Below are 27,114 nucleotides of genomic sequence, written 5' to 3'. Positions count from 1 at the left end.
TGCTGGTGGCTCAGAGCCTATGAGCCATAGTGCGATCGAGCCTCCGCCGAGCCAGCCGCAGTCGGCGTTGCAATGGCCACCCAGTCCGCTGTCCGAGCCAATCCGCGCGTTCTGGAACGGCCAGGACGACCACGCGATCGTCTACGACAAGCACGGCAAGTGAATCCACTGCGAATCCAATGCAGACTCAAACAAACTGCATTGCGTTGCTCAAACGCGCGCTTTGGCTTGTGCTAACTATATACAGACGTGTATCGATTACGGCGCGAGTTTCGCATTGTGGGCGCACTGCTGGGCGAGATTGCCGTGAGCGAGTCGACGCAGCTGGGCGTTGAGACGTATCCGCTGGTGCTGATGCCCGAGCAGACGACCGTCCTGCTTCAACACGGTAAATCATCACCATCAGGCATGAAACATGATGATGATGGTCATGATGATGGCGAATTCATCGAGAGCAGAGCAATCACACGCAAAAGTGGCTCAGTGACAAGCTTCAAAACGAAAGCGACTTGAAATGAGGCTTCGAGCTGATTCTGACCGTCGCATGGCTGTGCGTGCATCGATTGGAACACAAACAAACAGGCATCATTCATCTGGTAAATGACCGCGCCGTCTTTTTGCAGCGATTCAATCGGGCTGCGGCTGGATCTGAGCCGTCGTCGTCGTCGTCTTCGAGCAACACTGCCATGGTTGTCGATGCACCGCAGCAGCCACAGGCTTCAGATGGTCCATCAGCAAGCACAACAGCAGTTGATGTTAATGCAGTAGCGGAGGACACAGCTGCTGGCGACGCAGGTCGAATTGAGGTTGCCGCGCCAATTTCCTTGTTTTCAGCCGAGCCGCCACTTGCAGATGCAGAGTGGAAATTCCCAATCACATTCAAGCAACGATTAAGAACCCGCGTCTTTTCGGAGCTATGGCAGCGCGGCCACTACATGACTGCGGCCTCCAAATTCGGTGGCGATTTTCTCGTCTATCCAGGTAAACGAATTGGTTTTGGGGGCTTTTGGTTCTGAGATTGCAGAAAACAGGAAGCAAAAACAAATGTCACGTCCCTCATCTTGTCGATGCAATCTGACGCCGTCTTGTCCGCTTTGATTCTCGCAGGAGACCCATTTCGCTACCATTCCCAGTTTGTGGCCATCGTCATGCCAGCTGGGCAGTCGTTCTCTGCCGTGGATCTTGCGGCGATCGGGCGACTAGGCACGACTGTTCGCAAGACGGTCTTGCTATGCGGAGTGACTGAGCAAGGCGCCGTTGAGCTTGTCTCTGTGAATTGGTCTGGGATGGTCTGAGTTTGTTTTTTGTGTGTGTGATTTCTTGTTTTGTTCAATTCGACGCTGCCATTTCGTACCTTCTTGGTTTCGTTATGTCGAGTCGTCCTTTGTGTTTCTTCCATGTCGTCGCCTTCCTGCCTTCCTTCCTTGCTTTATTCTCTGAGATTCTGTTTGTTTCGCTTCTGTCTTTTTGTGATCAGATTTTGCTTTTTCTTTTCTTTTTTCCTTTTCTTTAACGTGTGAGCTTTCTTTTTTTTTTTTTCGGCGTGTCATTCTTTTTTTTTTTTTTTTTTTTTTGTTTCCCTCCTTCATTTTTGTTGTTTATCTCAGTTTCACACTTGTCTGAGCACTTTAGCACAATAACAACAACAACAAATGTCCCGTTGGCATTTGCCTGCGTCGGCCGCGTCTCCCGGCTCCGACGACCCCGCCGCCGCCTCATCACCGTCAGCACCCGAGCCGGGCGTCTCTTCCGCGGTCGCGACGCTGTCCACGGGCGCCAAGCAGCCCAGCAGCTGGCGGCTTCCGTCCGTCTCGCGCCTGCGCAGCGTCTTTGAATCCTCGCCGCCGTCGCCCACCGCCGCCGCCGCCGCCCAGTCATCGCCATCATCATCATCATCATCATCATCTCCATCATCATCACCAGCGGGAGTGGGCTCGTCGAGGATTGCGCGGGCGGCGCTGCAGCGGTCGACGGTCGATGTCACTGCTGCGAATCGGCGCTCTGCTGCGATCTCGACTTCGACGTCCTTCACTCCTGGCGCATCAGCAGCATCAGCAGCATCAACATCAGCATCAACATCAGCATCATCAGCAGCATCAGCGACGTCTCCTGCGAGCCCCGTGGACGCCGTCACTGGAAGCACTGCTGCGACGACAGAGCGCGACACAAGCAGCAGCAGCAATGGAAGCAGCAATGGAAGCACTCACTCTGAAGCCGTCGAGGTCCAGGTCGAGGTCGAGGTCGAGGTCAAGGTGGCCCCAGTTGCAGACGCAAGCCAAGCCCATGACGAGACCAAGCGCCAGTCCAAGACAGCCGACGCCGACGAGCCTGCTGCTGCGACTGCTGCTGCTGCTGCGAATGAGCAGATTGGCGACAACTTGTATGACGTGCTCCGTGCTGCTGATGCTGCTGCTGCACAGAGTCCTCCTGCTCAAGGTCATGGCGGCAAGGACGAGCGCGATAGTGCCACGGATGCCAATGGCGGCGGCAACTCTGCCAGCGCAGTCAAGCAAGACGCGCAGGTCGACGGTGAAGCAACTCAGATTGTCAATTCCGACAACGACACGTACACGCAACCGAACAAGCAGAATCGCCAGCAGGCGGCAGAACAGCCCGACGACACTTACACAGTGCTCACGCCGCCCGCGCCTCATCCGATCGCGCAGGCCGACAATGAGGAGGTTGCCTCCATGCGATCCGAGCTGGCAGCGCTTCGGCTTGAGGTCCAGTCCGTTCACTTGGTATGTCATGCATGGTTTGTTGTTTGCTTACTTTCGATGCTTGAGCCTCGCACAGTTCTATTGCTGCTGGAATTGCGTTTTCACTGAATTCGTGTTTCCCTGTTGTTGTCATTTTTTTTTTCAAAAACAGCTCAAACGAGAAATCACAGAGCTGCACAGCACGGCGAGCAGCCTACGAGAGTATGTGGTTCGACTACGCGAGCAGTACAAAGCAGACATGGCCGCCGTCCGCGCGTCCTTCTCCAACACGGCCACCGACGACGGTCAGGTTTACGCAGTGGCACAACCGTCAATCCGCTCTCCAGTCGACAGAGCGTCCGATTCCGTTGACTTTTCTGTAAGCGGTCCATTTTGCTCTGTGCATAATGATTGTTGTTGCTCCTGTCCTGTTCGGAACCGCTTATTTTTTTGTTTGTATGCTTTGTTGTCTCGATGCATTTGTTTTGTTTCAGATGCACGTCTACGAAGCTTCATCAAGTGTCAGTCAGACGAATGGCTCGGCAATATACTTGACCAACGCCAGAGCTCCGCGCGAGTCGATTGCAGAGGTGAACAATCTGCTTGATGAGATTGAACGGCGTGTGGAGGTGCCGATCGCCCCCTCGGTCCAATCTGCGGCCGGACTCGCGAAACCTGCACCAGCTCTCTTCGGTCAAGCCAACAGCATGGGTGTTCCGACCATCAGTGCAAACACGTCCTCGTTCGCCGCTCTGAATGCGTTCGCGAGTCCCGCGGCCTTGGCTGCTCAACCGAATGCTCTGGGTCTGTCCGGCAATGCCGTGGACGAGCAAACGCTCGCCGCCCCGGCTGCCCCGCCGCCGGCTCTGCGATCCAATGTAAGCAGTTTGAAAATTTTGCTTTTGAAGTCTGCTTTTTTTGTTTTGTTGCGTTGTTGTCTCGTTCCAGCTCTCACGCCCCTCCCCCGTCATCTGCAGCCGTCGCTTCGTCAAACTCGTATCAGCCCTGCGCAGCAATTGAACATTATGGATCCAGAGGAGCTGCGTCAGCAGCAGCTCAAGCAGGCGCAGCGAATCCATTCCATTCGCGAGCTTCACATGTCTGTCTCTGGCCCTGCATTGAATGGTATCTTTTCTGGATCCTTGGCACGCAACAATGCCAAACCCGAAAATGGCATTGCCATCAAAGTCACCGGCGACACAGACGACGCGAGCGTGGAGCCGGTTGCGGAGCGAGTGACCTCGGTGATTCCGACGACCACAACCTCCACCACCTTTGTGAATGAAGTGCACAAGACGGGCTACATGACCAAGCAGGGCGGGGCGAACAAGGTACCGTGCATGCGCGAGTCGCATTCTGGTTGTGGTCGTTCTTTGTGGCGAATCCAATTTCACCTCGATGTGTTTTTTTTTTCGGTTTCTTCTTTCAGAACTGGAAGCGACGATGGTTTGTGTTGACCGAGACTCAGCTCAAGTATTTCAAAACGTCTGACTGTATCATTGACGACGATTCGGATCTCCTTGGACAAATCGATCTCAACGAGATCTCCTGCGTTGAGAGTGCGACCAACAAGCGTTCGTTCTGCTTCAAACTCGTGACGCCCGATCGCACCTACTTTATCAGCTGTGAAAGCGACGCAGAGGCAGCTGAGGTATGAACTGTTGACGTTGTTTTTTGTGGCTGATGGGAAGCGTGGAGAGAGAGCTCACAATGTCCTTGTCGCCTTGGTTGATGTTTTTGGCGCACGCAGTGGATGTCTGCGATCTCGTTGTGCATGCAAAGCACGCGTCAGGTATGTATTGAAAACAGATTGGTCGTTTGTTGTTTGCTGTTTGTTGTTTTTTCTGACACGAGAGCTTGCCGCGGCGAATAGTCGAACGTCGAGGCCTTCAAAGAAGCCGTCTATGCTGAACCAGATGCCGCTGGTCCCGAGATTGTTCTGAGTGACGCTGGTGTAAGTTTGGAATGCGCTCCAACTCGGTGTTTATGCTTCGTTGAAGGCCTGACTCACGGGTGAATTCATCCACTGCCAACAGGTCGTCGTCAAGGGCTATTTGACCAAACAAGGCGGCGGCATCAAGTCCTGGAAAAAGCGCTGGTTTGTGCTTGGCAAGGAGTCGCTTGAGAACGTGCTGTACTACAAGGACGACAAGGAGCGCGAGTTGATGGGCGGCATTCGACTGACGGATTGCACCGGTCCCGACGCCGTTTATCTCGGCGCCGTCGATCGGTTCCAGAACAACTTTCCATTCGAAATCCGCACCAGCAAGCGCATCTACTACTTGGCTGCATCGAACGCCAAGGAGCTCGATGTGTGGTTTTCGGCCTTCAGGGACGCCCTGACGGTGTTGCTGCTGCAACGTCGCTTGATTTCGCCCACGTTGGAGGGCGACACCTCTGGTGATGACTTGGATGAGCAGCACAATCTTGCGGATGCTCGCAAGTCCATCCGCGGCCCGCCGTCGCCTCTGATGCCGTCCTTGTCACCTTCCTCGACCTCGTCGTTGCCAGCTCTCCCTGCCCAGACGCCTCTTGTTGACCTGTTGGACGGAACTGAGACGGACGATGCAATGATGCTCAAACTGAGCCGGAGTGCCTACCTCTCCAAGAAAGGCGGTGGTCACAGCGTCGGCACTTCCAAGGTAAGCGGTGTTGGGTGGAGCTGTTGTGCCTTTCTTGGAATTCGAGAGGTTTGTGCTGACTGATCGCCGTTTTTTTCTTTTGTTAGGGCTGGAAACGACGATGGTTTGTGCTGCGCGAGCAACAGTTCCCTCAGCGAGTCATGCAGCTGCTGCATCACAACCAATACCTCAAGACGCCTGTGATCGATGTGTTTGGTCTGCTCTTTTACTATCGCACTGATAAGGTATATGGGGGGGGGGTTGCGGGTGAATGCTTGGATTGTCTACTCGTCTGTCCAGGTCTCTCATTTTGATTGGTTTGGACAACCGACAGGAAAAAGAATTGATGGGCGTGATCGATCTGGCCGAGTGCTCTGGTGTTTCTGAGGCAAAGTCGAAAGGGCACGAGTTTGTCTTCCAAATTGTCACTGCCGATCGAACCTATTTGCTGTCTGCGGAAAGCGAGCAAAGCCGACGCGATTGTATGTCCCTGTGTTGCCTTCGTGTCCGCGGCATTTGCGTTGTTTCTTGTCTGACTTTCAGTCGTCTGCCTTTTGGTAGGGATTCAATTGCTTTCGACCATTCGCCTGCAGGTCAAAGGCCACCGCGAGCGCCACCAGCTCAGTTCTGCCGGCAAGGAACCTGAGGTCGCAGGCACGATCAGCGCAGGGCGGATTGGCACCTCGACGAAAGCCATTCCGCAGCTGCATCCCGCTACTGCAGGTGCTCGCCCTACGTCTCCCGCGCCAGTTTCACCAACCTCGCCCCCTGCGTTGCAACAAGCAGGCAATCCGTTCCCCGAGTCGCCCGAGCCCGAGCCGCTGGCCTCGCAGCGAGCAAACGTCGCCCATTCGGACACTGAAGATGAAGAAGACGGCGCGTATGCCACCATTCCCAATCTGTCGCAGTTCTCGCGTGACCGAAGCGTGAGCGCCGACAGCGAAGGGGCCATGGACTCTCAAAGCCCATGAGAGTGACGAGAAAAGTCGTTGTGTTGAGAAACAAGAGCGAGGGAAGGAGAGAGGCTGGGGGAGTTTCCGAGGGCTTTAGAATGGCTTGCGTTGTTACTTGTTTGTTGTTGTATGCATTTTACCTCATTGTCAGATTGTCAGGACGCACTGTTCCCAATGCTAGCACATTGTTTTGTGTTGATCTCGATGCACTCTGCAAATCGTCACTTGTGTCGCTCGCCCCTGTCTGTGTCGATCAGATTTTTTTTGCTCTGCTCTTGATGCAGGCTTTGAGTTCCTCGACCATGGTTGGATGACCGAGTCGAGTGACCACTCTTCACAACAGAAGCTGACTCCAGCTTTCCCTTTACTTTTTTTTTTTTAATTTTTAAAATTATTTGGTTTTTTTGTTAACTCAGTCTGCTTTCCTTTTACCCGTGCTTCACACACACACACTCACACACTCACACTCTCTGTCACTGCCCCCTCTTCGTCCTCACATCCATCATGGGCGGCGCACACTCCAAAGCCATCGAGCGCAGCAAGCGCACTGGCCAGCTCGAGCTCAGGTAAAGCAACCAGTTTTTGTTTTTGAAAACAAAACAAAGCAGCACCGTTTTGCGGCTGCCTCTCGTTCGCACCGCCGCTGCCGTTCATCGCCCAGTGTGACAACGCGAAAGCAGCTTAAACTCAGTCACAATCCAGCGAGGTCGACTGCAGCAGAGCGAGAAGACAAGCAATCGACCCGTTCTCCAAACAACTCTTGAAAAAAAAAAAAAAAGCCATCACAAAAAAAAAAAAAAAAACCCTTTTGTTTGGTTGAAGCTGCAACTCATCCGACAATGCAACGCGTTGCTTTGGCTTATCAGCTGCTGGTTGGATGCGGCGTTGAATTGGAGGGACGTGAGTTTGAGTGGCGGGTCGCGGACACGGCAGTTGCAGGCAAGGAGTGGAAACAGAGACCAACAGGCAGTAAAGTCAAAAAGCCAAAAAAAAAAAAAAAAAAAAAAAAAAAAAAAGGAAAAAAAAAAGCGGATTCAATCTACCGCAATTGGAGCGGGTGGGAGTCAGGCAAAGGAGAGTTCGGTTGAGAGGGGGGGGGGTTGAGTGCTGACTGCGACGAGCATTCAAACAAGCACACAAAATAACACGAGGGATTTGCAAGAAGAGCTGCGAGGGGAAAGGGCGTGAGATTGGGAGATGGGAGATGGAGGGGGTTTGGGGGGTTGGGGTAACGAAAACAACAAAAACAACCAAACAAAAAAAAAACACAAAATGCTCCTCTCAGCTGATTTGCTCCACTCACACATCACCATCATTCCTGAATGCCATCACACAGCTACGCCGAGCTCAAAAGCATACCGTCAAGCGTGTTCAACGTCACTGGAATGACCATCTTGACGCTGAACGCCAACCTCATTCGCGAATTCCCGTTGCGATTGACGACGCTCGTCAACCTGACCGAGCTCAACCTCGCAGGCAACGAAATCAAGTCACTCCCGGCCGAGGTTGCCATGTTCTCCAACTTGCGCCGCTTCAACATTGGATACAACCAGCTGACTGCGCTGCCAGACCAGATTGGCGCACTCATGCAGCTGCGCATGCTCGACATTTCGCACAACATGTTGCTAGAGATCAATCCCGCCATTCGGCTGCTCCACAATCTCACGGATCTCATCGCTGACGGCAACCAGCTAACGTCCTTGCCACCGGGGCTGAAGGAGTGCCGGGTGAGTACAACGAGACCGCTCAACGACGTCTCTTTTTTTTGTTTTTTGGTTTTTTTTCTGTTATCAGTTGTCTCATTTTGATGATGCGACGCTTTTGTGTGCTTTTGTTCTGGGCAGAACATTACCAACCTCCAAATCCACCACAACAAGTTTAAGGAATTGCCGCCAATCATCTCCCAGATGAACAAGGTTGAAAAACTGGTCTTGTCACACTGCCAGCTGGTGCGACTGCAGCCGGAGGTTTTGGTCGAACTGGCCAAGAACATTGGCGAAATCAAAGAGATTGACTTGAGGTGCGACCCAGAGCGAGAGATTGCGACTTTGAAAGGAAACACAAATTGCTCACTTCTGAATGTTCGTGTGGCTGCAGTAACAACAAGCTCGACGCCATTCCAGAGGATATGATTGAGCTGTTTATGGTGCGCACGCTCGACTTGTGGTATGTTCTCGTTTTTGTCTTTCGCTTTTTTTTTTTTTTTTTTTTTTGCCACTGACTCCCCCTGTTGTTGAATTGCCGGTGTACAGCGACAATCCTGTCAAAGTTTGGCCGCTAAAAGTGAAAACCATGCACAATCTGCGATTCAACTGGCAAGATATCAGCGACCGCTTCCAATGATTCAGTGCGCTGCAGCGTTTTGGATGTCTTTTCGTTTCTTTTTGTTTTTGGATGTTGTACGTCAGAACAATGAAAACTACAATGGAATCCTATTGATTACAGTTTTGATGGCGAGGGTAGAAACGAAATGAAGGAAGCTAACATGAAAAAAAATATGCAAAAAAAAAGATGGTATCGAGGCGAATGAGGTGGCAATGCAATGGCCAATAGCGGCAGAAAAAAAAATCGATAAAGAGAGTGTGGGTGGGTGGGTGTGCGAGAGCAAGAATGCGTCGCGCGAGAAGAAACGAACGAAGATTGAATGGATCGAAAAGAGAGAGAGAGAGAGAGAGAGAAAAAAAAGGCGAAAACAAACAATGAAAAAAAAAAAACAAAATCAACATGCAGGCCGAAACCAAACTGACGCGAAAAAACCCCGAAAAATAGACGCTGAAATAAAACCGAATGAACACTAACAACATTGGCACACAAGTGGTGGCCAATCTACTTGGACTTGCGGGAAGTGTCGTAAAAGTAGTGAACCGCGCGAAGATGGCTGTACTTGTCAGTGCCGCAGATGATCATTTTCGTCAAGCCATCGGGTTTGATAATGTTCTGCTTCGGATCCGTGGGAAAATCGGGGTGGGGCATCGTCTGGCGATACTTGAGAATGTTCTTCAAGTGCCAGTACTTGCGCGAATTCCACTGCAGCGTGTCAGTCCAGCGCTTGAGGCTGCTTTTCGTCTTTGAGTCTGCCTTGGTCGCTGGGGCTGGCTGAGCATCGCCGTCAGTGCTCGGACGCTCCTCGGACTGGAAGACATAAATCTGGCCAGCCTCCACCTCGGTGGGAGCATCGCGATCCAGGCGGCACGCGTTCAGGTGAATACGTCCCTCCATGCACTCGGCAAAGAAGAACCGAGCGTCCAGCTCGGTTGTGATGGAGCCAATGACAAACTTGGAGTGTTGGGTTGGCTTGGCGTACTTGATGACGGGCACCTCGTTGTCCAAATAGATGGGATTTGGTCGAGCCGCCTTGCGGTTTTTGGTTGACGAAGAGGCCTTTCGCACGCGACTGGCATTGACGACGCCCGGGCCTTGGTCCGCAAAGGAGGCAGCGGGGCTCAGCGAGCGGCGGACTGATTCGCTTGCGACGCTCGACCCGGACGGAGCGGGCGAAGGAAGCCGATTGGCAGCATGCGCAACGGGAGGTCGTTGCTGCTGGAACAGGTTCACGGGCGCTTGAAGTGAAGTCGTGGACAGCGGGGGCGTCACGTCGTTGTATTGCACGGCGGCGTGCTCGAGCTTTTGCATGTGCAGCTGGTAGTAGTGCTGGCTCTGCAGTGGCAAGAAGTGCTGGCTCTGCTGTGGCAAGTACATTTGCTGCTGTTGGAGCTGTTGAGGTTGTTGAGGCTGTTGTTGTTGGTAGGCCGGTTGCATGTGCAGTTGTTGCATTTGCTGCATTTGCTGCGGTTGTTGTAGTAGCTGCGGTTGCTGGGGTTGCGCGTGATAAGCTTGTTGCACAAGCAGCTGTGGTTGGTGTTGTTGCTGGTGGTGGTGTTGTTGTTGGTAGCTCGGCTGAGTGAAGGCCGACGGCACGTGTTGAATGTGCTGAGGCTGCTGCGGCTGGACCTGCTGCGGCTGGACATAGTACGGATACGTGTACGTCGGGTTTGAAGGTTGGGCACTTGCAAACTGTGCGACTGGCTGTGTACGATGTGTCACAGGCGACCGTTGCATGATTTGCAGCGCAGCCGCAGCATCATTCGTGCTCATGGTGCTTGCAACCACGGGCGGCATGGAGGACGCGGAGCTCGACGCAGACGACACAGGTGTTGGCGGCATCGTGTAGCATCCCGCAGCATGCGGTTGTTGCGGCGTCATGGGGTACATGAATGGTTGAGGGTATGCTGCCTGGTGGTCGACCATCCCGGTCGGCGAAGGGTAGCCGATGAATGCCATGAATTAAGGTTTGGTTTGTTTTGAGCCGGAATGGCAGCTTGGTTTGTTGGAAGTTTAAAAAAAGAAATCTAGAAACCGCGAACTGTCCAAAACACAAAACAAAACAAAACAAAACCAACGAAAACACGAACGGTGAGCAACAGCCAAATAACAACGATAGAAACAGCGTGTGTGTGTGCGGGTGTGCGGCAGTGTGGGTGTGCGGTAGTGTGGGTGTGTGATGGAGCGGATGGTGGTGGAGAGAAGAACGTTGGCGGACAGCAAAACGAGCAGCGGGTTTGCGATTCGAAAAAGCTAAGCGAGCGGGATTGGCGAATTGCGGTCAGCTCCCGCACCAATCAAAATCAAACAAATCCAAAAAAAAAAAACAATAATAAAAATATTGTTGCGATGACGAGCACGACGAAAAGCAAAGTGCAACAGAATGGAAGCAGTGAATGCAAGAAAAAAATTAGGAAACGAGAATCGGCGAAAGTAGCAGGAAAACCAAGAAAAAAACCGAGGAACGGTCGAAGCGCGTGCGACGGAGGGAGGTAGAATGGAATTGGGCGGTGGTCAAATTCAGCGCCAAACCCGCAAAAAAAAAAAAAAAAAAAAACCCAAGTAGCACAGACCCGGCTTCCCACTTTGTATGGGCACACACACACACACACACACACACACACACACACACACACACACACCTCGCACTTGAGCTGTGTATCACTGTCATAGAGTGCAGCAGACAAACGACGAGGAGAGGGGCGAGGCACACAAGCGGAGGAGGAGGAGGAGGAGGAGCTCGGAAAATGAACAAACCCAAAATAAGGTGTTGCGTGCGGCTTTTCTTTTGACTCGCCTGATGGAAGTGCGAGACAGCCTGACCGAACAGACACACATCACAAAGGAGCGACGTGCACAGAGCAAAAGAGTCAGAGATAGAGAGAGAGATAGAGAGAGATAGAGGAAAGAGATCGAGAGAGAGGAAGCGAAGGAGTGGAAGCGAGGAAGGCGAGATTCGACGTCGGGAAGGGGGGTTGCCAAGTGAATCACAAAGTCGATTTTGCGAATAAAAAAGAGAAAAAAAATTGGGTGCAAAAAAAAATCAATCAAAAAAATAAAACAGCCGCGCACCGCCAGCATGCGCTCGACCGCCGCCACAAAAACGACAGTGAGAGTCTATTGACTTTTGCTCACTCCTCCCTCGTCCACGCATTGGCACTGACTCGGTGCCTCTCGCTGATGCGAAAACAACGCGACGACGAAAATAAACGAGGCGCGTGCCTTTTTTTTTTTTTTTTTTTCTGCTGGTTTTTTTGTTTTCTTCTCTTGACACCAGACAACAAAAAAAGTCACCCCTCAGAAAACGAATCATCGCCGCGAGATAAGCCGATGTGGAGGGGCGAGCAGTGGGCGGGGAGCCGAGCGCATGAGCAGGTGCGCAAGCAATAGCACGAGTCTCAATCAAGGGTCAAGACGGAGGTGCGCGAGGGGGAGGGGTGGCGGTGCACGCGCTCTGAATGCATGCGAGAAAAGCGGGGAAGATGACGATGAGAAGTTGTTTTTTGAAAAAAAAAAAGAAAAAAGTTTAGATCCACACCGTTGTTTTGCGACTCTCGCAGCCCTCTGCACTGCGCCTACGCAGAGCCCAACAGCCGGGGCGCAGCAACAGGCAAGGTCACGATACAGGAGGAGCAGTGCCAACAGGGGGGAGAGGCAGCCCGCAAGCGTGTCGGTTTGGGAAAATCAAAAGCAAAAAAAAAAAAAAAAAAAAAAAAAAAACGAAACCCGACAAGAGTCATACCCATGCGGTATCGTGCTCGCCCTGCCTGTCCCCCGTGTCACCTGCTGCCCAGACACACAACACCGTGTGTCAAAGGAAGATCACTGATGAAGGCGGCCAACCGTGACAGGCAGCGTCAAACGCCTGCCGCGAGCGAGCGTCAGCAGTCTCGTGCAAAGGGTGCGGTAGCAAAATGAAAAAAAAAAAAACGGAAAAAAAAAACAGGAAACGAAAAAACACTGCAAGCGCGGTTTCTCGGCGGCTTCTCTGTACCGCTTGGGCGCCGAGTGCAGAGCGGGGCAGCACGTACAAGAAGACAAAAGTGGCCGTGTAGCACCAGGCGCAGCAGCGTCGTCTGTGCCGATGCGAGAGTGGGGCGATGGACAAAAAAAAAAAAAAAAAAAGGACAAAACAGCTAATAAAAACATAAATAAAATAAAATACAAAAAAACAAGGTGTTGTTGAGCAACCGTTCGTTGCGTTGCGCGTGTGCGAAGCTGGGGCAAGCGGGAAGGCTATGCAAAAGACCAGGAGACACAGGAGAGGTGCAGATGGGGCATTTGTGGATGGGTGGGTTGGTGGTCGAGAGGGACGTTACCAAAAAGACCAAAAAAAAAAATCGACTTGAACAAAAACAACAATCCCAAAAAAAGGCAAAGCAAAAGAAATGAGAAATGAGCAACACCCCTCCGAACCCTAAAATGGACGATCGAGCTCAACAAACCATAACGAGGGGGGGATGCATTTATGGTGTTTGTGAGTTTTGTTGTTGTGTGTGCGTGGTGTGTCGGTGTGCAGACGAGGTCACGCAAGAGATGAGAAAATGCGAGACGCAACTGGGGAAAAAAACAACAACAAAAAAAATCCCGGAAAACACAAAACGGCACTTCAACTCCAGCTCCCACAAGGTGCTCCGTCCTGGTAACGACAACAACACACAAAGAGTGCGTAAACGGTCACGCTATATGAGGTCAAGGAAAATGTAAAACCACAAAAAGCAAAGGCTGGAAATCAGGCTGCTGTGCTTTTTTTTTTTTTTTTGCTTTTTTTTCTTCTTTTTTTTTCTGGCTCAGGATGACTCAAACCAAGGGGAAGTTGTCGAGTTCTCCAAACTCACCGTTCTCGAACCCTAGTGTACAGCCAGCCAAGCTACTCTAACCAAGATCACACAGCCACGCATGTGTCTGCGTTGCATGTGCTCAAAAGAGGATCCAACGTCGAGACAAGTGCATGATTTGCCGCGTCCTTGCGACCTCGTTTCGACAGACGTATAACCCTTTGTTCTGTGAACACTGGTGTTCGTTGTTTGATGTTTGAGAGTACATTGTGTTGCATGTATAATTCAAGCTGCTACTGGAGCCGCGCTGATCTATTTTGTGTCTGTGGAAATGACCTTCGGCGTGCTCGAGCAAGAGCAGTTCACGCAACAATAAACAGCCTCGCTCTTCTCAGCCTGAGCACTACATAATGTCTTGACCTGAACACTGCACAATGTCAGATTGCCTGGTGCCGATCCCGACAAGTGCACAGCAGTTTCCACCTCTCGTTGAATTTCCCGTCCCATGTGTGTCTGATCTTTCCTACTCCTAAAATCCCCTGTTCGTTTCATCGTCAACGCGATCACTTCTGTTACGAGCAAGCCCTGGCGCTGGTTGCCGCTGGCAGGGCGCGAGAACTGACCGCGAGGCGCGAAGCTGCTGCCGTAGCCGTGTGCGGAGTGGTTGCTGTCGAAGTTGTTGTTGTTGTTGTTGTTGTTGTTGTTGTTGTTGTTGTTGTTGTTGTTGTTGTTGTTGTTGTTGTTGTTGTTGTTGTTGTTGATGTCGCTGCGGAAGTAGCGGCACTCGTGTGTGGCGTGGCCGGTGCGGCGGCAGTGGCCGCAGCGGACTGCGGCTTGCGCACGGTTGGCACGGTTGTTCGAGAAGCGTTGCTGCCGCCGTTGCTGTTGCTGCTGCTGCTGCTGCTGCTGCTGCTGCTGCTGCTGCTGGCGCGGGTGGTACTGGTCCTGGATTTGTTCGATGGCGCGCAAGTTGAGGGTTTCTTCGCGGAGCTTGGCGACCAAAGCCCGGATCGCGTCGGCATCGCGAGGATGGACGGTGCGCAGCGCGATTTCACGCTGGGCCGGTGGCAAGGCGTTGGATACGGCCAGGAGGACAGCAGCCGAGTCAACAAACTCGGACTGATCCTGATCGAGCAGCGCCTCTGCCGTGTCGCATACTTCGAGGATGGTCTGGGTCTTCATCGCCTCGAGCTTCGCGAAAGCTTCCACGCGGCCGCGCAAGGGACCGAAGTGATTCTTGATGTGCTCGAGCAACAACTCCGGGTCGTTGTGCTCTGGAGCGTCTTCTGCCAGTCTGGAGATGCAAGCGCGAGCGCCGCTTGTGAGGCGCGATGCGATCAGCTTGCAGATGCGCGGCGCGTCCTCAGAGCTCGGAGGGTACGCGAGCAGTGCACTGCGCAGTTCGTCGAGGAAGATGGTGGGCATGGTCGAGCCAGAGTACACGGCGATATGCATGATGGCGCGGGTGAGGTTCTCGCTGGTCGATTCAATGCGCTCTCTCTTGGGCGAGTCAGGCGCAGCGGGGTCGTCAACCGGGCGTTTCTCGCGCTGGGGCGCCTGCACGGTCTTCTTCTTGAGTTTGTTTGCTTGCGACATTGTAGAAAAAGACTGGCTGACGGCGAGTGGCCAAAATCGGCTTCCTCGCACGGAGATTTTCGCACGAATATTCTGGAACTGGCGAGAAGCGGATGGCGCAACTTCCTCGCCTGAGCGAATGCCGCTTGGAATGACGCTAAGCGGGCCGGTTGGCGGGAGCGGATAGTCGCGACTACCTCGTCCAACAGGTCTTTTTGCCGCTAGGAATGACGCTAAGCGGGCCGGTTGGCGGGAGCGGATAGTCGCGTCTTCCACGTCCAGCCGGTCTTGTCAATGGACTTACCAGTGAGGGCGGATATCGCAGCTCCTCATGTGGCGAGTCTCTCATGTGAGAGGGTGGTGCTCTTTGTCGGTTGGTGCGGGTCTTGGTTGAGGAGGCGTAGAGTTGGCGCGACAATTCTGTATTCGACGCGACACGAACGCAGGACGAAGACAAGTACACGCGACACGAACGCGGAACGAGGACATACTCACATGCTGTGTTCAGCTGGTGAAATCTGAGGTGTTTGGACTCTTGTCATAATGTTACGAGCAAACCCTGGCACCTCAGGTCCCACAGCTGGTTATGGATGGGTTATGATGGGATTCTCGTCTTTAATACAAAATCACAAGAGTGGGTTAGACCCAACGGGTCTCAACCGTAACAACTTCACTCGGCTCAGTTTTACTTTTGTTGTTCCTCGATGGTTGGCTTTGACACCAATTTCTGGGTAACTTTTTTTTTTTTTTCCATTCTGTTCAATTGCATTGCATTACATTGGCTTTTTTTTTTATTTTTTTTTTTTTTTTTTACAACTCTATCGCCGTCGCTGTCTCTCTTCTCGCTCCCTTGCTCTTGCCCTGTTGGCCAGCTCATTGACGTTTGTTTTCGCGCTTCGTTTCTTGTCCAACTGGTTGCAGGAAGGCCACGGATTCGAGGAGGTCAAGAAGCTCGCGAGCAAGGGCTCGGACGCGCTCGAGCACGTCATGTCGATTCTGTCCGACCGCGCCGACGCCTCCAAGGACTATGCCAAGAACCTCCAGAAGCTCTCCTCCAAGGTCGAGTCTGGCGGCAAGGACTTTATCGGGTGAGCCACAACCACAGGACAAGAGGGGGGGAAAGGGGGCAGCCTTTCAACAATGAGCTTTCTGCTGTCCTCCGTGTCCAAACCGAGGGCGACCACCCCAGGCGTTTGCCGGTGGAGCAACAAACAACGGGACCTCGACTGTGCTTGTGATGCGCGCGCGGAACGGAGAGTGGCTGAACGTCAGAAACGAACCACAAATTGCCGTTCATTCTTTTTTTTTTTTTTTTCTTTTTTTTTTCAATTTCAATTTCAATTTCGACGTTCTTCAAACAAATCAGGGTTTTGCCTCGTGCGACGAGAAGTCAGATTGCGACGTTTGGGTCGCTCATCATGGTTGAAACTAACTCTGCAAGCTGCATTTCTGCAAAATTTCTGCGTCTTTTGAACTGCAGCACCATCCGCGACGCTTGGTCTGAAATGCGCTCGTCATTCGAGCAAGAGGCAAAGTGGCACCTCACTGCGTCAACGCGCATCCACGACGAGATTGTCGTCCACATGAAGAGCTTCCACAAGGAGTCCAAGAAGGCGCGCAAGCCAGTACGAATGATTCCCGTCGTGCATCGGTTGTTTTTGTTTTGTTTTTTTCGATCATTTTGTCGCTCAACATCTTATCCTCCTTTCTTTTGCTGTTAGATTGAGACCAAGGTCGACAAGATCACAGCCGAGCTATTTGATGCCCGTAGCACCGAACTCAAGGTATTGGCTCTGCTCGGTTCGATGCCTCAAACTAAGAATCATTGCTCACGTTTTGTTCGTCGGTTGTGTTTTTTGCAGTTCAAAAAGTCGGCCTTCTCCAAATGCAAGGAAATGGAAGGTGCGTACTTGCAGTTTGAAGAAGCCAGGTCGAGCACAACGCGCCCGTACTCGGAGAAGGATTTGGCCAAGCTCGAAAAGGCTGCACGAAAGGCTGAAGAAGCAACGGCAAAGTCGGACAAGGAGCATCGCGACAGCGTGCGCAAGCTCGAGCAGCTTCGACGCAAGTGGGAGGCCGTCATGGCAGAAGGCTGTTTGGTAATGCTTTTACTTTGCTTGTTTCGCAAGGTTCGCAACTCAGACAGATCAGTCCTCTCACTTCAAACCCTTTGAAACAGGAAATGCAAGTTCTCGAAGCGCAACGCGTCGAGCACATTCGTGAGATGCTGCTCAAGTTGCACGAGATTGCGAGCACGCTCCCAGCTGAGTATGCCCAGGTAGGTTTCGACATTACGTTGTTTTTGCTGAACGTGCTGTTTTGCCGTCCATCCAAGAGCTGACTATTTTATCCCTATTGCTGTCGGCCTCGGGCCCATCTAGTTCATGGAAAAGTTGCAGGGAACGCTGCAAGCCATCAACCCTGAGAGCGACGTTTCGGCTGCAGCAGAAATGAAGGGTACCGGCCCCAACCGACCACGCGAGGTCTTGTACGAGTGCTATGTGAGTACTGAGTTTGTGTTGTATTTTTGAGCCCCGGGAAATGCTGGGTTCTGACTGGAACGCTCACTCGCTGACTCCACTTTGCAACGCAGGAGGAGGATCCCAAGCACAGCATGAAGGCCGACCGCCGAGGACGACGATTGGAAGAAAAAGTCCACGAACTAGAGGACGATGTCCGCAAGGAGGAAAAGACGCTCGCTGGCGTGCGGGGTCTCTCGGACGTGTACAGCAACCAACCGAGCTTCTCGGACGAGAAGGGAAAAGCCGATGTCCTCAACCAGGTCGCTGACGCTGAGCGCGCCTTGCATTCGGCGCAGGCCGTGCTTTACAAACTGCAGTGCTCGCTGGCCGAAGCACAAAACCAGGGCAAAGGCGACCATCCGTTCGCTCCTTATATCGAGCGTTCTCGCGATACATCCACGTCCTTCCTCGTTTCCACTTTCGCCTTGCCGTCCGACTCGCCCGTGCCGGTTGTGCCGTCCGTGGGCAACTCAAAGCCTCGATCCTCTGCGATGGCAGCTGCCCAGTCGACCACCTCTGTTGCTTCGGCTGGAAACGACTTTGCAGGTGAGTTTGGAGTTGGAAATGGATTGCCACTTTTTGTTTCATTGATTGGGTGTTTGGCTCAATCCTTGTCCCTCCCCATTGGGTGTTTTGTTTTTTTGCGTTTTAGATTCAACATCGTATCGTGCAATGTACGACTATGATGCCTCCAAGGAAGACGAATTGTCAATCCGTGAAGGCGACACTCTGGAACTTGTACAGCAGTATGAAGGCGGCTGGTGGCTGTGTCGTAACAGCAACGGCGAAGAAGGTAAAGAAAAAATGGGGAGACTCCACGTTGTTCGTCACCCATCGTTCCACTTTCATCTGATGTCTGGTTGCGTTGTTGGTTTGTCTAGGCCTACTTCCGGAAAATTACCTTTCTCCGGCTTGAACACGCGGCCTCGGGCATTTTCGTTGTTGTGATGAAACCCCCGAGCTACTTGAACGTCTGGGTCATTTGGCTTTTGAACGTCTGGGTCGTTTTATTGGCTTTTGACCTCAGCGTTTTTTGTTGTGCGTTGCAAGAAAAACAAAAATTCCATCACAATTTTTGACAGAACTCGGTCGAGCGAGCATGGCGTGAAAACTCTTGTGTGTCGCACTTCTTAAGCTATCTGTGATACTGGTGTTGCTGGCCCATCGCCGAGGGATGCGGATGGACGCCACTGCCAGGCTGCCCTGGCCCTCGCACTTGCGGTCGGTTGGCGGAGTTTGGAAGACCAGCGTGTAATGGCGGCTGTGAATGCGCGACGCGCTGTGTGTGCAATTGTTGCTGGTTCGGTGGGGCGGCTGCTGGACGTGCCTCGGTCTGTCAGCCAACAACAATCAACGTTGAGACAAAAAAAAAAGGTGGACTTTCGAGTCAGCGCATCGTGTGCATTTCACTGCCCAGGACTGACCTTTGGTTTGGGCCTGTTGTTCTTGTCTTTGTCTTCGCGAATTGGACTTCGAGGCGGAAATGAGAATTTGAGGTGCTCGAACGCGCTAAGGTTTTCCCCCAACCAAAGTCAGAAAATCAGGACAATCAAAAAAAAAAAAAAAAAAATGAACGCAAGCAGAGGAAATGCTGACGTACTTGGCGCTCGGTGTGGGCGACTCCTTAAAGTAATTGGAGCGAAGGGCGGCTTCGGCGGTGATGCGCTTGTTCGGATCCATGGTCAACATCTCGCTCAACAGTCCGAGACCAGCCGGAGAGAGAGGACCACGTTGCATCTTCATGTAGCCACGAAAGTAGTGTTCAATGCTGCACTTGTCGTAACTACGGGGGAAAATACAGGCAGTTCCGCAAATAGAGTCAGCCAGAACGCAGCGAGAAGCACCAAAGTAGAAAAACCAACAAAAACAGCTCAAAGCAAATCAACCACAGGGAGAAGGGGACAGCATAGCTGGATTTTAAACGCACAGCTGCTTGTTTAAAAAGTTCTGCATCAGAATAGGATGGTCAGGAAGGCTGGACAACTCGGGCCAGTCCTTTTCTGTAAATTACACACAACGGTTTGTGAGCACTGGTCCTGATAGACATTGGAAGCTGAAGAAGCGCATACCATTGGGAAAGCCGAGCACTTGGAAAATCTTGTCCAGTTGATCGCCTTGGAATGGGGTTTTGGTTTGCTTGGTGGTGATTTGCTCTCCAAGAAAAATCGGTCTGGCCGTAATGAGTTCTCCGAATATGCACCCGATCGCCCACATATCTGAGCACAAAAGAAAAAAAACGATTCAGGTAATTTGAGCCAACAGGAACGTTCCAATCACAAAGGACGGACAAAATGCGGCTGCGAACAAAAACAACCATCATCTTTACCGATGGCTTTGGTGTAGTGCTTTGCGCCCAAAAGAAGCTCTGGAGCGCGGTACCAGATGGTGACGACAACAGGATCCACATCAGCCAGGTTTCTGAGAGGAGACTGGAAGAGACGAGCCATGCCCAGATCACCTGCAAGAATCCGTTCAAGGAAAAACAAAAAAAAAAAAAAAACAGTCGATTACAATAAGCAACGAATCGTTCATGAATCAAAGGAACAAGCTCATCCGCCTTTACCAATCTTGACTCGCCCATGCTCCTTCCCGGCACCCATGACTAGAATGTTTGCGGGTTTCTGCGCCACGGCAAATGTAGACAAACGGTCGGCGACTTTGGCAACAGCATGCAACGTCAACCAAAGAAGACAGCCGTACCAAATCTCGATGCAATATCCAATTCGAATGCAAGTAATGAATTCCATTGAGGGACTGCCATAGCAGTGATTTGATCATGTGCTCTTCCAAGAACACGGGCTGTGGCGGTGTTTGCGTTTGTTGAGCGGCAGCGTTTGCCTGGCCTTTGCGATCGCGATAATACTCGATAATTTGCTGCAAACATGAGCGAAGAGTAAGACTAGAGACAGTGAGAGAGAGCATTTCGGACAACAGACAAACGGTGAAACAAAAAAAGAGACTAGCGACGGACATAAAGATCGTATTCTGCATAGTCGAACAGGAGCCAAACGTCGCGCGTCAACGGATTCAGGAAAATTTCAGGCGCGCAGATGACGTTCTCGTGTTTGATTTCTCGCAGCAGCTGTAATGATCAACAGGTGACAAGGTCAGAGACGTGAGCTGGGCGGCACGTTCCAAAGTAATCCTGCAACTGGCTGGATTGATTGACTCGGGACTGTTCAGTTGGTCGAGATCATCCACTCCAGATCGCACGCACTCGTATACATGCACTTGTATACATTCACACATCCAATCTTCGAGGTTGGTTACCGAAATCTCGCGGCACGCTGACGTTGATAGTCCTTCCGTCTGCACTGTCGCCTTGATTTTCTTGAGCGCATACGGAATTGGAGTTGTATGAGGATCTCTGATTCAGATATTTGACATGCACGATGACAGACAGGGATGCTGGTGAGCCATGGTTGACGTTGTATGGGATTTGCATTGAGAACTCGCCCTGGTCGCCCCCCGGCCCCTCGACGCTCATCGCCCCGCCGCTCTAGCACCCACATCACTCAGAAGCCCTTCTGAGCAAGTTTCAAAGTTGTGTCGTTTGCCTCCGACTCGGTCGCGTTCAGCCAAACTCCCGTCGCTTCACCACTCTGCTGCTGCGTCTTGCTGCTGCTCCACGTACACGATCTTCTTCCTGGCCTTGTATACAACACCGTAAGTGCCTTCGCCAATCTTGTAGTCGGCATAGTCAAACCACGCATCGACCGTCTGCCGCTGCGCCTGCTTGTGCTCCTTGTAAGCCGGATTCATAAGCGAGTGAATGAGTTTTGCAGCGAGAACAATGACTGAAGCAAAAGACAAACAAAGAAAGAATCGATTCGTTACTATTAAGATTGACAAAAAACAAACGCAAAATAATGCAGCAGCGGACGAGCGGGGGGGGGGGGAAACGGACGACAATAGTGGCAAAAGGCAATGGATTTTTCACGTCAAGCTTGCTTTTGAAGCCACTCTCGCAGAATCAAGCACAACCACACTGCTGGCTTAAATACTCAAATCGTTGGGTGTACTGCTGCTGGCGGGAAGCCGAGCGGGTTGAATGGCCGGGGAGCTCGGCGCGCTCTTTCGCACCAAATGAGTGTACTGTGCCGGACGCGGTTGGAAGTTGGCTCCTTGCGACAGTTGCGTTACGCGCTTCTCGACGGTCAACGCGGCCTCGGCATAGTCGCGCGGCGAAACGTAAAGGTTGAACGAGAACAGGACCAGAATCAAGCGCTCCATGGCGCAAACATGCTCGGGCAAAAACCAGTAGTTGCACACGGGAAGGGAGATGTCTTCATACATTTTGCTGGCCAGAGCGAGGGCGACCAGGAGGGCGAGATGTGGCGAAGCTTGTATGCGTTGGATTTGGCCTCGATGGACTCGATCTCGCAAGCGGCAGAGGTAGACGTACGCCAGCGTGACTGTCATGAGCGAGATTTGAGACTCGTTGCTTCCCAGCAGCGTCATTGCAAACTCTTGCAGAGGCGGCAGGGGTTCGTTCTCGGCAGTCGTCATGCCGACATAGCCATCAAAGCTTGACGATCCCTCCTCGTCGGCAGAATAAATGTCTGCTGAGAGGAGCGAGCGAGCGTCCAATGGCTCGCCTCCATGCTCGTCGTTGTCGTTGGAAGAATCAACCTTGTTAGAAGCAGCAGCCGAGTCTGTTGCATCGGGCTCCACCACAAAGTACTCTGCAGTCTCATTCTCCTCGGTCGCCAAGCCAACTGGATTCCCGTCCTCGTCGCCAGGGAGTGAGACAGTCAAGGCCGCGGCGGCCGCACAGAGCATGTCGACAAACGAAACGAGAAGCCGAGCATTTCGCGTGGCATCAATGCACGCGACTTGTTCATGACTGAGCTCAATCCATTTGGTGTGGGTGGTTGTGGCGGATGCCAAAGTCCCTGAACGGTTGGAGGAAGGCGGTCCATCGACGCTCGCAACGTGCAACAGCTCTCGTGAGACCGCACCGCGCTCTGAATCTGGGTCTGTCGCAGTGGAGAAGACGGGTGATCCAGGCCCATTGCTGGCGAGGAACGTTGGGATTTCAGACGCCGATTGGGAGTGCGTCGGAGGGAAGGCAGGCAAGTTGGCGCCACCATTGTCGAGCAGCCGATCGTCGATCTGGTCGAAGGACTTGTCACAAGCAACCTCAGTCAGCTCGCTGTAGGTTTTGCCGTCAACCATGCAGAACAGCGGATTCACATCGAGGAAGCGCCAGAAGGCTTCGTCCTGCATGGCCGCGGACGAGAATATCAAGACGCTGAGGAGCGCTTCAAAGTCGGTGCGCCGCTGCTCCACAACAGCCTCCGAGCGAGAGCCCCACAGGCTCTTGGCGGGGAATTCGGGAAGATTGAGCTCGGGATGGGCCACGCTAATGTGGTTGTACAGAACCCGGAATTCAGAGTAGCGCCGAGCGACGTGCCAAACGCCAAACTCGCTCTGGACAGAGATGACGTAGGAATGATGCACCCGGCCAAAGCGCGTCGACGTCACCGCACGGACGGCGGCGATGCGGGTGTTGAACGGAATGTTCTTGCGGATGGACGAGTCGATGCGGGTGATCATGAGCCGCTCCTTGACCAGCAGCGTGCGCCCAACAAACGACAGCTGCCTTCGCTGGCGTTCCAGACGCTCGTGCTCGGCCATCTCTGCGCGTTGCAGCCACATTCGATGGTCGATGCGCAGTCTTGAGGATGGTGAGGGGGTTGTTGCTTTGGGTTGCTGCTCGACGTCCGATGATGATGATGATGGTGATGATGACGATGATGCCTGTCGTGGTAATACTCCAGTACGAGCACTTGAGGATGGCGACGATCTTCCTGACAATGGTTGCACTGGCGGCACCGGCTCGTGCACAGCGTGTAACTTGGTCAGTGGCGAGTGATTTGGCGGCGTCGCGACAAACGGCTGCTGCCACACAGCCTCGCTCATCTTGGTAGTATGAAGCACTTGAGCATTTGCAGGGACGGCTGGTTGGCCCATGTTCGGACTGACTGGCGTTGCTGGCGCTTGAGCGGCACTGGCACCGGCACCGAGCGGTCGAGGCAGCACCGCGCTCGCGTCCAGCGGCGGGCTGTCCCTGGTGGGATTGCTTGGACAATCCGTTGGCCGGGTGGTCACGATTGCGCCGGCAGCGTGGTCGCCGAGGCTGTCGCCGCGGTCGTCGCCTGGCTCGTGTGGGGTCGCCGTGTCGTGGTTGGTCGCCGCTCCGATGGTCTGGTCCATGAACACTGCTGAAGCTGAAGCTGTTGATGAAGCTGTTGATGATGATGATGATGATGATGATGATGATGATGATGGTTGTGCGTCGGTTGTGCTCGCGGTCGACGAGTGCTTGCGGCTGACCAGCGTGGGACGTAACGCCGACGCTGACTCACTCTGCTGCTCACTCTGCTCACTCGGCTCACTCTGCTCAGTGGCAGTCAGCTCGGAATACGACGAAGGGGACGTCGCTTCAATGATGCTGTCTGCCATGGCTGATGATGCTGGCATTGCAATGTGAGCGAATGATGCGCGATACGCTGTGCGGACGTCCGATTGCCCGGCTGCTCGTTCGCGACCGATATCCCGACAGTCACACAATCCAGAGTGCAGAGTGCGATTTTGAAAAAAAGCAACAACGCGCTCAGACTCGACCTCGGCAGTCAAAAGGCAAAGTTGAGTGCAGGTCTGAGGTTTTTGGAGAGTTTTGATAAACAAACAAACCAAAACAAGGAGTGAGGCACTCAACCGCTCAGAGCTCAACGAACTGATGCGATAGATAACACTCAAACAACACGCACAACCGCTTGGACAGGATAAAACCAAGAAAAGCATTTTACTTAGAGAAACGCAGCACTGCTCAAAAACAAAAACATCATCAAAAAACCGAAACGCTCATAACAATGTTGAGAACAACAACCACTACTGCTGTGTGCACTTGCCAGCTTGCTTCAACGAAAACCGCTTCACATTCATCCGTTGGGACTATCCAAATGCAGAGCGAAAAGCCAAAAAAACACAACTGTAAGTCAAGGATGATTGACCGGAGCTGGAATTTCCACACAAGTCCACTTACCGGGCTGTCGTTCGATGCAGATAACGCGGCGGACGCATGCGAGCCTCGAGGATTCTCGACAATATCGTCGTGCATGTCTGCAGAGTGTTGCAGTTCCTGCTGCCGTGCCTCGGTCATGTACAGATGTGCCACTAGAGAATCGTGAACAGCTTAGCCACAAGTGCACCAAGAAGACCACAGAACGTTCCAGATCTCGCTTACTGCTCTGATTCATCGCTTCAGCGCCAGGATCAAGTTGGCTTATGTACATGCTTTCCAAGTAGGTCAGGATTGAAGTGCTTCGGAATTCGTCGCCTTGAGGAGTGGGCGGGATGGGCACGGGCGGCAGCCCGGCGCGAGGGTGGTCCATTTGCATCCATCTGATAGAAGGGCATGGGATGGAAACTGAGCATATGCAACACGAGAGAGAGAGAGAGACGCGAAACGTCACAACAAAAGAAAACGTTCAAAACGTACGGGTGGTGCATAATGCTTGGCAACGTGAATCGCTTCTTTTCATCCACGTCCAGAACGCCTGACCACACACACAAAAAAAAAAGCCGACACAGAATAAATTCGACTCTTTGTTAGTCAACATGCAGAAAACAAAATGCAACGATCCTTGACGAAAGGAATACCGACCTTTTATCAAATCCCCCAACAGAGGATCGGTATCGGCAGGAATCGAGTACACGCCCTTGCCAATGTTTTCAAAGAGATTGTAAATATTCTCGCCTTCAAAAGGATACTTTCCTGTCGTGATATTGAACCTGTTCACAAGAAATCACGTTGGAAATCAAAGCCTCCAACCGTGACATGGGAAAAGTACAACTCAGCAAGCTTACAAGGTCACGCCACTCGCCCAGATATCCACTTTGAAGCCCGAGAAGACTTCCGAGCCGTTTGCAATTTCGGGTGGTTGAAATGCTGGCGAGCCAGAGCTGCTCGTGCAAGCATCCGACGCATCAAACATGTCCAACACCTGCGCCAAACACAAGGTTCAAAAAGCGGTTGGTCAGCCATCTTGGTCGTCACAACTGGGATGGCAAGGCACAAAAACCACCACCACTGACCTCGGCAACGCCAAAATCGGAAATTTTGAGCACGCCATCGAGCGTCAGCAGAACGTTGCCTGGCTTGATGTCGCGGTGAACAACTCCCTGCGAGTGCAGGTACTCGAGCCCTTCGACGAGCTGCTTAAAGTACTCGTGCGCTTGCCACGCGGGGAATTTGTGGGTCTCGGTCTGGTCGAGCATTTCCTGGAGCCCGCCTGTGCAGTACTCCAAAATCATGTACATTTTCTGCTTCTCCTCGTTGAACAGGACGTCGATCAGCTCGATGACATTGCGATGCTTGAGGCGTTTGAGCAGTGAGATTTCCCTGAGTTTTGAGCAGGTTTTTTTTTTTTTTTTGTTTTCCGATGAATTGTATAAGTCGTCCAGATGCACAGTGAACAAGCGACGACGCTGCTCTTACCGCTTGACGTTCGCCTCTCCGTTGGGAATCTTGCGCAACTTTTTCCGCTTCATAATCTTGACGGCGACGCGACGCAGCGTTTCCGAGTCGATGCCTTCCTTTACTTTTCCGTACGATCCTGTTCCAAGACGTCAAGGTCCCAATACACGTCGTAGTAGCCCTCATCAGATTTCACACACTTCTCAGAGTTCCTGTTTCCCCCCCCCCTCGCCTCCCCTCCCTAAATTGTCAATCTCAGATTTTTTGTTTTTTCTGAGACACTCACCTTCTCCCAGCACGTCGCCCAGAATGTATTTTCCGACGAGCTTTGGTTGCTTGCGCTTGGGGACGTACAAGATCTGCGAGGCCGTCATCTGGTGGAAGAGCAGGTTTGGCTCGTCGCTGGTGATCGAGTCGTGAGCGGCAGACGCAGCAGCAGCAGAATCAGAGTCTGCGTAGTCGGACGCGCTCGTATTGGCACCACTGGCACCGCTGGCACCACCACCACCACCGAGGCCAGCGCGCATGACTCGGGTGGACGACAGGTGCCTGGCCAGGCGCGGGGACTGCGTGAGGGACGGCGACCGCAGCTGGGCGAACGCGGACGACGAGATTGCTGCTGCTGGGCTGTGCTGGCCTGCCATGCCCATGCCCATGCCCATGCCGGTCTGGCTGGGGCTCCACAGCTGGCTGCCACTGCTGCCTGCGAGGGGCTGCTGGATGGAGCGCGCCTGCTGCTGCTGCTGCTGCTGCTGGTGGAGCAGCTGCTGGTACTGCAACTGCATCTGCTGCTGGTACGCCGTGAGCGCGACGGGCTGCGACTGCGGCTGCGGCTGGCTCTGTGGCTGACTCTGTGGCTGCGACTGGGCATCACTGCTACTAGAGCTGGAGCTCGCTGCTCCGACGGGTCCAAAGTTGAGGTGGTGCGCGACATGGCCGTTGTTGTTGCTCTCGCTGCTGTGAGGATACTGACGGTGATGGTGATGGTCGTCGTCCGACCCGCTGTCGTCGTCATCATCATCGCTGTTGTTGTTGTTGTTGTTGTTGGCGCGGTTGTTGGTGAAATGGTTGCCGTTGTGGAAGGAGGCCATGGCTTGGGTTTGCTGTGTATTGGATCAAGATTGAATGGACTGAGCTGAATACGACGAATCTCAGAACA

The 27,114-nt window shown here is 52.7% G+C and overlaps 9 protein-coding genes across 9 annotated transcripts; 4 read left to right on the top strand and 5 right to left on the bottom strand.

The window, feature by feature from the left end:
* Position 1: 1 nt before the first annotated feature.
* On the top strand, positions 2 to 1,358 carry CAOG_02022 (hypothetical protein). The gene is made up of 4 exons (XM_004348722.2): positions 2 to 155; positions 248 to 388; positions 583 to 981; positions 1,108 to 1,358. The coding sequence occupies exons 1-4, from the start codon at positions 20 to 22 to the stop codon at positions 1,293 to 1,295; spliced, it is 864 nt and encodes a 287-aa protein (XP_004348772.2). The 5' UTR covers positions 2 to 19; the 3' UTR covers positions 1,296 to 1,358.
* A 222-nt stretch (positions 1,359 to 1,580) lies between these two features.
* Positions 1,581 to 6,454, top strand: CAOG_02021 (hypothetical protein). Its single transcript, XM_004348721.2, has 11 exons — positions 1,581 to 2,741; positions 2,872 to 3,078; positions 3,194 to 3,577; positions 3,677 to 4,030; positions 4,129 to 4,350; positions 4,450 to 4,491; positions 4,573 to 4,653; positions 4,736 to 5,341; positions 5,428 to 5,565; positions 5,655 to 5,802; positions 5,882 to 6,454. Exons 1-11 carry the CDS (start codon positions 1,653 to 1,655, stop codon positions 6,289 to 6,291), a joined length of 3,681 nt encoding a protein of 1,226 aa, XP_004348771.1. The 5' UTR covers positions 1,581 to 1,652; the 3' UTR covers positions 6,292 to 6,454.
* Positions 6,455 to 6,613: 159 nt separating this feature from the next.
* Positions 6,614 to 8,703, top strand: CAOG_02020 (hypothetical protein). The gene is made up of 5 exons (XM_004348720.2): positions 6,614 to 6,839; positions 7,610 to 8,000; positions 8,118 to 8,293; positions 8,371 to 8,439; positions 8,526 to 8,703. Exons 1-5 carry the CDS (start codon positions 6,778 to 6,780, stop codon positions 8,614 to 8,616), a joined length of 789 nt encoding a protein of 262 aa, XP_004348770.1. The 5' UTR covers positions 6,614 to 6,777; the 3' UTR covers positions 8,617 to 8,703.
* CAOG_02019 (hypothetical protein) lies at positions 8,699 to 12,969 on the bottom strand. Its single transcript, XM_004348719.2, has 2 exons — positions 12,915 to 12,969; positions 8,699 to 10,636 (listed from the first exon to the last, which is right to left on the bottom strand). The coding sequence occupies exon 2, from the start codon at positions 10,552 to 10,554 to the stop codon at positions 9,100 to 9,102; it is 1,455 nt and encodes a 484-aa protein (XP_004348769.1). The 5' UTR covers positions 10,555 to 10,636; positions 12,915 to 12,969; the 3' UTR covers positions 8,699 to 9,099.
* A 601-nt stretch (positions 12,970 to 13,570) lies between these two features.
* CAOG_02018 (hypothetical protein) lies at positions 13,571 to 14,976 on the bottom strand. The gene has a single exon (XM_004348718.2). The coding sequence runs from the start codon at positions 14,967 to 14,969 to the stop codon at positions 13,686 to 13,688; it is 1,284 nt and encodes a 427-aa protein (XP_004348768.1). The 5' UTR covers positions 14,970 to 14,976; the 3' UTR covers positions 13,571 to 13,685.
* Positions 14,977 to 15,635: 659 nt separating this feature from the next.
* CAOG_02017 (hypothetical protein) lies at positions 15,636 to 18,554 on the top strand. The gene is made up of 10 exons (XM_004348717.2): positions 15,636 to 15,679; positions 15,870 to 16,036; positions 16,429 to 16,573; positions 16,670 to 16,732; positions 16,811 to 17,047; positions 17,128 to 17,226; positions 17,330 to 17,449; positions 17,542 to 18,016; positions 18,123 to 18,263; positions 18,352 to 18,554. Exons 1-10 carry the CDS (start codon positions 15,653 to 15,655, stop codon positions 18,384 to 18,386), a joined length of 1,509 nt encoding a protein of 502 aa, XP_004348767.1. The 5' UTR covers positions 15,636 to 15,652; the 3' UTR covers positions 18,387 to 18,554.
* On the bottom strand, positions 18,452 to 21,259 carry CAOG_02016 (cyclin-dependent kinase 8). The gene is made up of 11 exons (XM_004348716.2): positions 21,105 to 21,259; positions 20,741 to 20,837; positions 20,442 to 20,552; positions 20,171 to 20,344; positions 20,034 to 20,091; positions 19,797 to 19,928; positions 19,540 to 19,686; positions 19,398 to 19,470; positions 19,071 to 19,253; positions 18,895 to 18,979; positions 18,452 to 18,803 (listed from the first exon to the last, which is right to left on the bottom strand). Exons 1-11 carry the CDS (start codon positions 21,230 to 21,232, stop codon positions 18,606 to 18,608), a joined length of 1,386 nt encoding a protein of 461 aa, XP_004348766.1. The 5' UTR covers positions 21,233 to 21,259; the 3' UTR covers positions 18,452 to 18,605.
* Positions 21,260 to 21,301: 42 nt separating this feature from the next.
* On the bottom strand, positions 21,302 to 24,165 carry CAOG_02015 (hypothetical protein). The gene has a single exon (XM_004348715.2). The coding sequence runs from the start codon at positions 23,954 to 23,956 to the stop codon at positions 21,467 to 21,469; it is 2,490 nt and encodes an 829-aa protein (XP_004348765.1). The 5' UTR covers positions 23,957 to 24,165; the 3' UTR covers positions 21,302 to 21,466.
* A 106-nt stretch (positions 24,166 to 24,271) lies between these two features.
* CAOG_02014 (Ser/Thr kinase stk11) lies at positions 24,272 to 27,077 on the bottom strand. The gene is made up of 9 exons (XM_004348714.2): positions 26,242 to 27,077; positions 25,977 to 26,094; positions 25,574 to 25,880; positions 25,346 to 25,482; positions 25,143 to 25,270; positions 24,978 to 25,035; positions 24,723 to 24,880; positions 24,522 to 24,652; positions 24,272 to 24,430 (listed from the first exon to the last, which is right to left on the bottom strand). The coding sequence occupies exons 1-9, from the start codon at positions 27,044 to 27,046 to the stop codon at positions 24,368 to 24,370; spliced, it is 1,905 nt and encodes a 634-aa protein (XP_004348764.1). The 5' UTR covers positions 27,047 to 27,077; the 3' UTR covers positions 24,272 to 24,367.
* Positions 27,078 to 27,114: the final 37 nt, after the last annotated feature.

The sequence above is a fragment of the Capsaspora owczarzaki genome, assembly GCF_000151315.2.
Source record: "Capsaspora owczarzaki ATCC 30864 unplaced genomic scaffold supercont2.3, whole genome shotgun sequence".
In the NCBI taxonomy this organism is placed as follows: domain Eukaryota; class Filasterea; order Ministeriida; family Capsasporidae; genus Capsaspora; species Capsaspora owczarzaki.
This window is presented reverse-complemented; position numbering and strand designations above follow the sequence as displayed.

Bases quoted from the DNA above. Each gene is read 5' to 3' on its own strand.
- CAOG_02022 (XM_004348722.2), top strand. From the start codon at position 20: ATGAGCCATAGTGCGATCGAGCCTCCGCCGAGCCAGCCGCAGTCGGCG. The intron at 156-247 runs GCAAGTGAATCC...AACTATATACAG, and splicing joins GATCGTCTACGACAAGCACG to ACGTGTATCGATTACGGCGC. The intron at 982-1,107 runs GTAAACGAATTG...TGATTCTCGCAG, and splicing joins CGATTTTCTCGTCTATCCAG to GAGACCCATTTCGCTACCAT.
- CAOG_02017 (XM_004348717.2), top strand. From the start codon at position 15,653: ATGGTTGGCTTTGACACCAATTTCTGG. The intron at 17,048-17,127 runs GTAATGCTTTTA...CCTTTGAAACAG, and splicing joins TCATGGCAGAAGGCTGTTTG to GAAATGCAAGTTCTCGAAGC. The intron at 17,450-17,541 runs GTGAGTACTGAG...TTTGCAACGCAG, and splicing joins AGGTCTTGTACGAGTGCTAT to GAGGAGGATCCCAAGCACAG.
- CAOG_02016 (XM_004348716.2), bottom strand. From the start codon at position 21,232: ATGAATCCGGCTTACAAGGAGCACAAGCAGGCGCAGCGGCAGACGGTC. The intron at 19,929-20,033 runs GTAAAGGCGGAT...GGATTCTTGCAG, and splicing joins GCATGGGCGAGTCAAGATTG to GTGATCTGGGCATGGCTCGT. The intron at 19,471-19,539 runs GTATGCGCTTCT...TGTAATTTACAG, and splicing joins AGTGCTCGGCTTTCCCAATG to AAAAGGACTGGCCCGAGTTG.
- CAOG_02020 (XM_004348720.2), top strand. From the start codon at position 6,778: ATGGGCGGCGCACACTCCAAAGCCATCGAGCGCAGCAAGCGCACTGGC. The intron at 6,840-7,609 runs GTAAAGCAACCA...GCCATCACACAG, and splicing joins ACTGGCCAGCTCGAGCTCAG to CTACGCCGAGCTCAAAAGCA. The intron at 8,440-8,525 runs GTATGTTCTCGT...GCCGGTGTACAG, and splicing joins GTGCGCACGCTCGACTTGTG to CGACAATCCTGTCAAAGTTT.
- CAOG_02014 (XM_004348714.2), bottom strand. From the start codon at position 27,046: ATGGCCTCCTTCCACAACGGCAACCATTTCACCAACAACCGCGCCAAC. The intron at 24,881-24,977 runs GTACGTTTTGAA...CCCTTCTATCAG, and splicing joins CCAAGCATTATGCACCACCC to ATGGATGCAAATGGACCACC. The intron at 24,431-24,521 runs GTAAGTGGACTT...GCATTTGGATAG, and splicing joins CTGCATCGAACGACAGCCCG to TCCCAACGGATGAATGTGAA.
- CAOG_02018 (XM_004348718.2), bottom strand. From the start codon at position 14,969: ATGTCGCAAGCAAACAAACTCAAGAAGAAGACCGTGCAGGCGCCCCAG.
- CAOG_02021 (XM_004348721.2), top strand. From the start codon at position 1,653: ATGTCCCGTTGGCATTTGCCTGCGTCGGCCGCGTCTCCCGGCTCCGAC. The intron at 4,031-4,128 runs GTACCGTGCATG...TTCTTCTTTCAG, and splicing joins AGCAGGGCGGGGCGAACAAG to AACTGGAAGCGACGATGGTT. The intron at 5,803-5,881 runs GTATGTCCCTGT...GCCTTTTGGTAG, and splicing joins CGAGCAAAGCCGACGCGATT to GGATTCAATTGCTTTCGACC.
- CAOG_02019 (XM_004348719.2), bottom strand. From the start codon at position 10,554: ATGGCATTCATCGGCTACCCTTCGCCGACCGGGATGGTCGACCACCAG.
- CAOG_02015 (XM_004348715.2), bottom strand. From the start codon at position 23,956: ATGCCAGCATCATCAGCCATGGCAGACAGCATCATTGAAGCGACGTCC.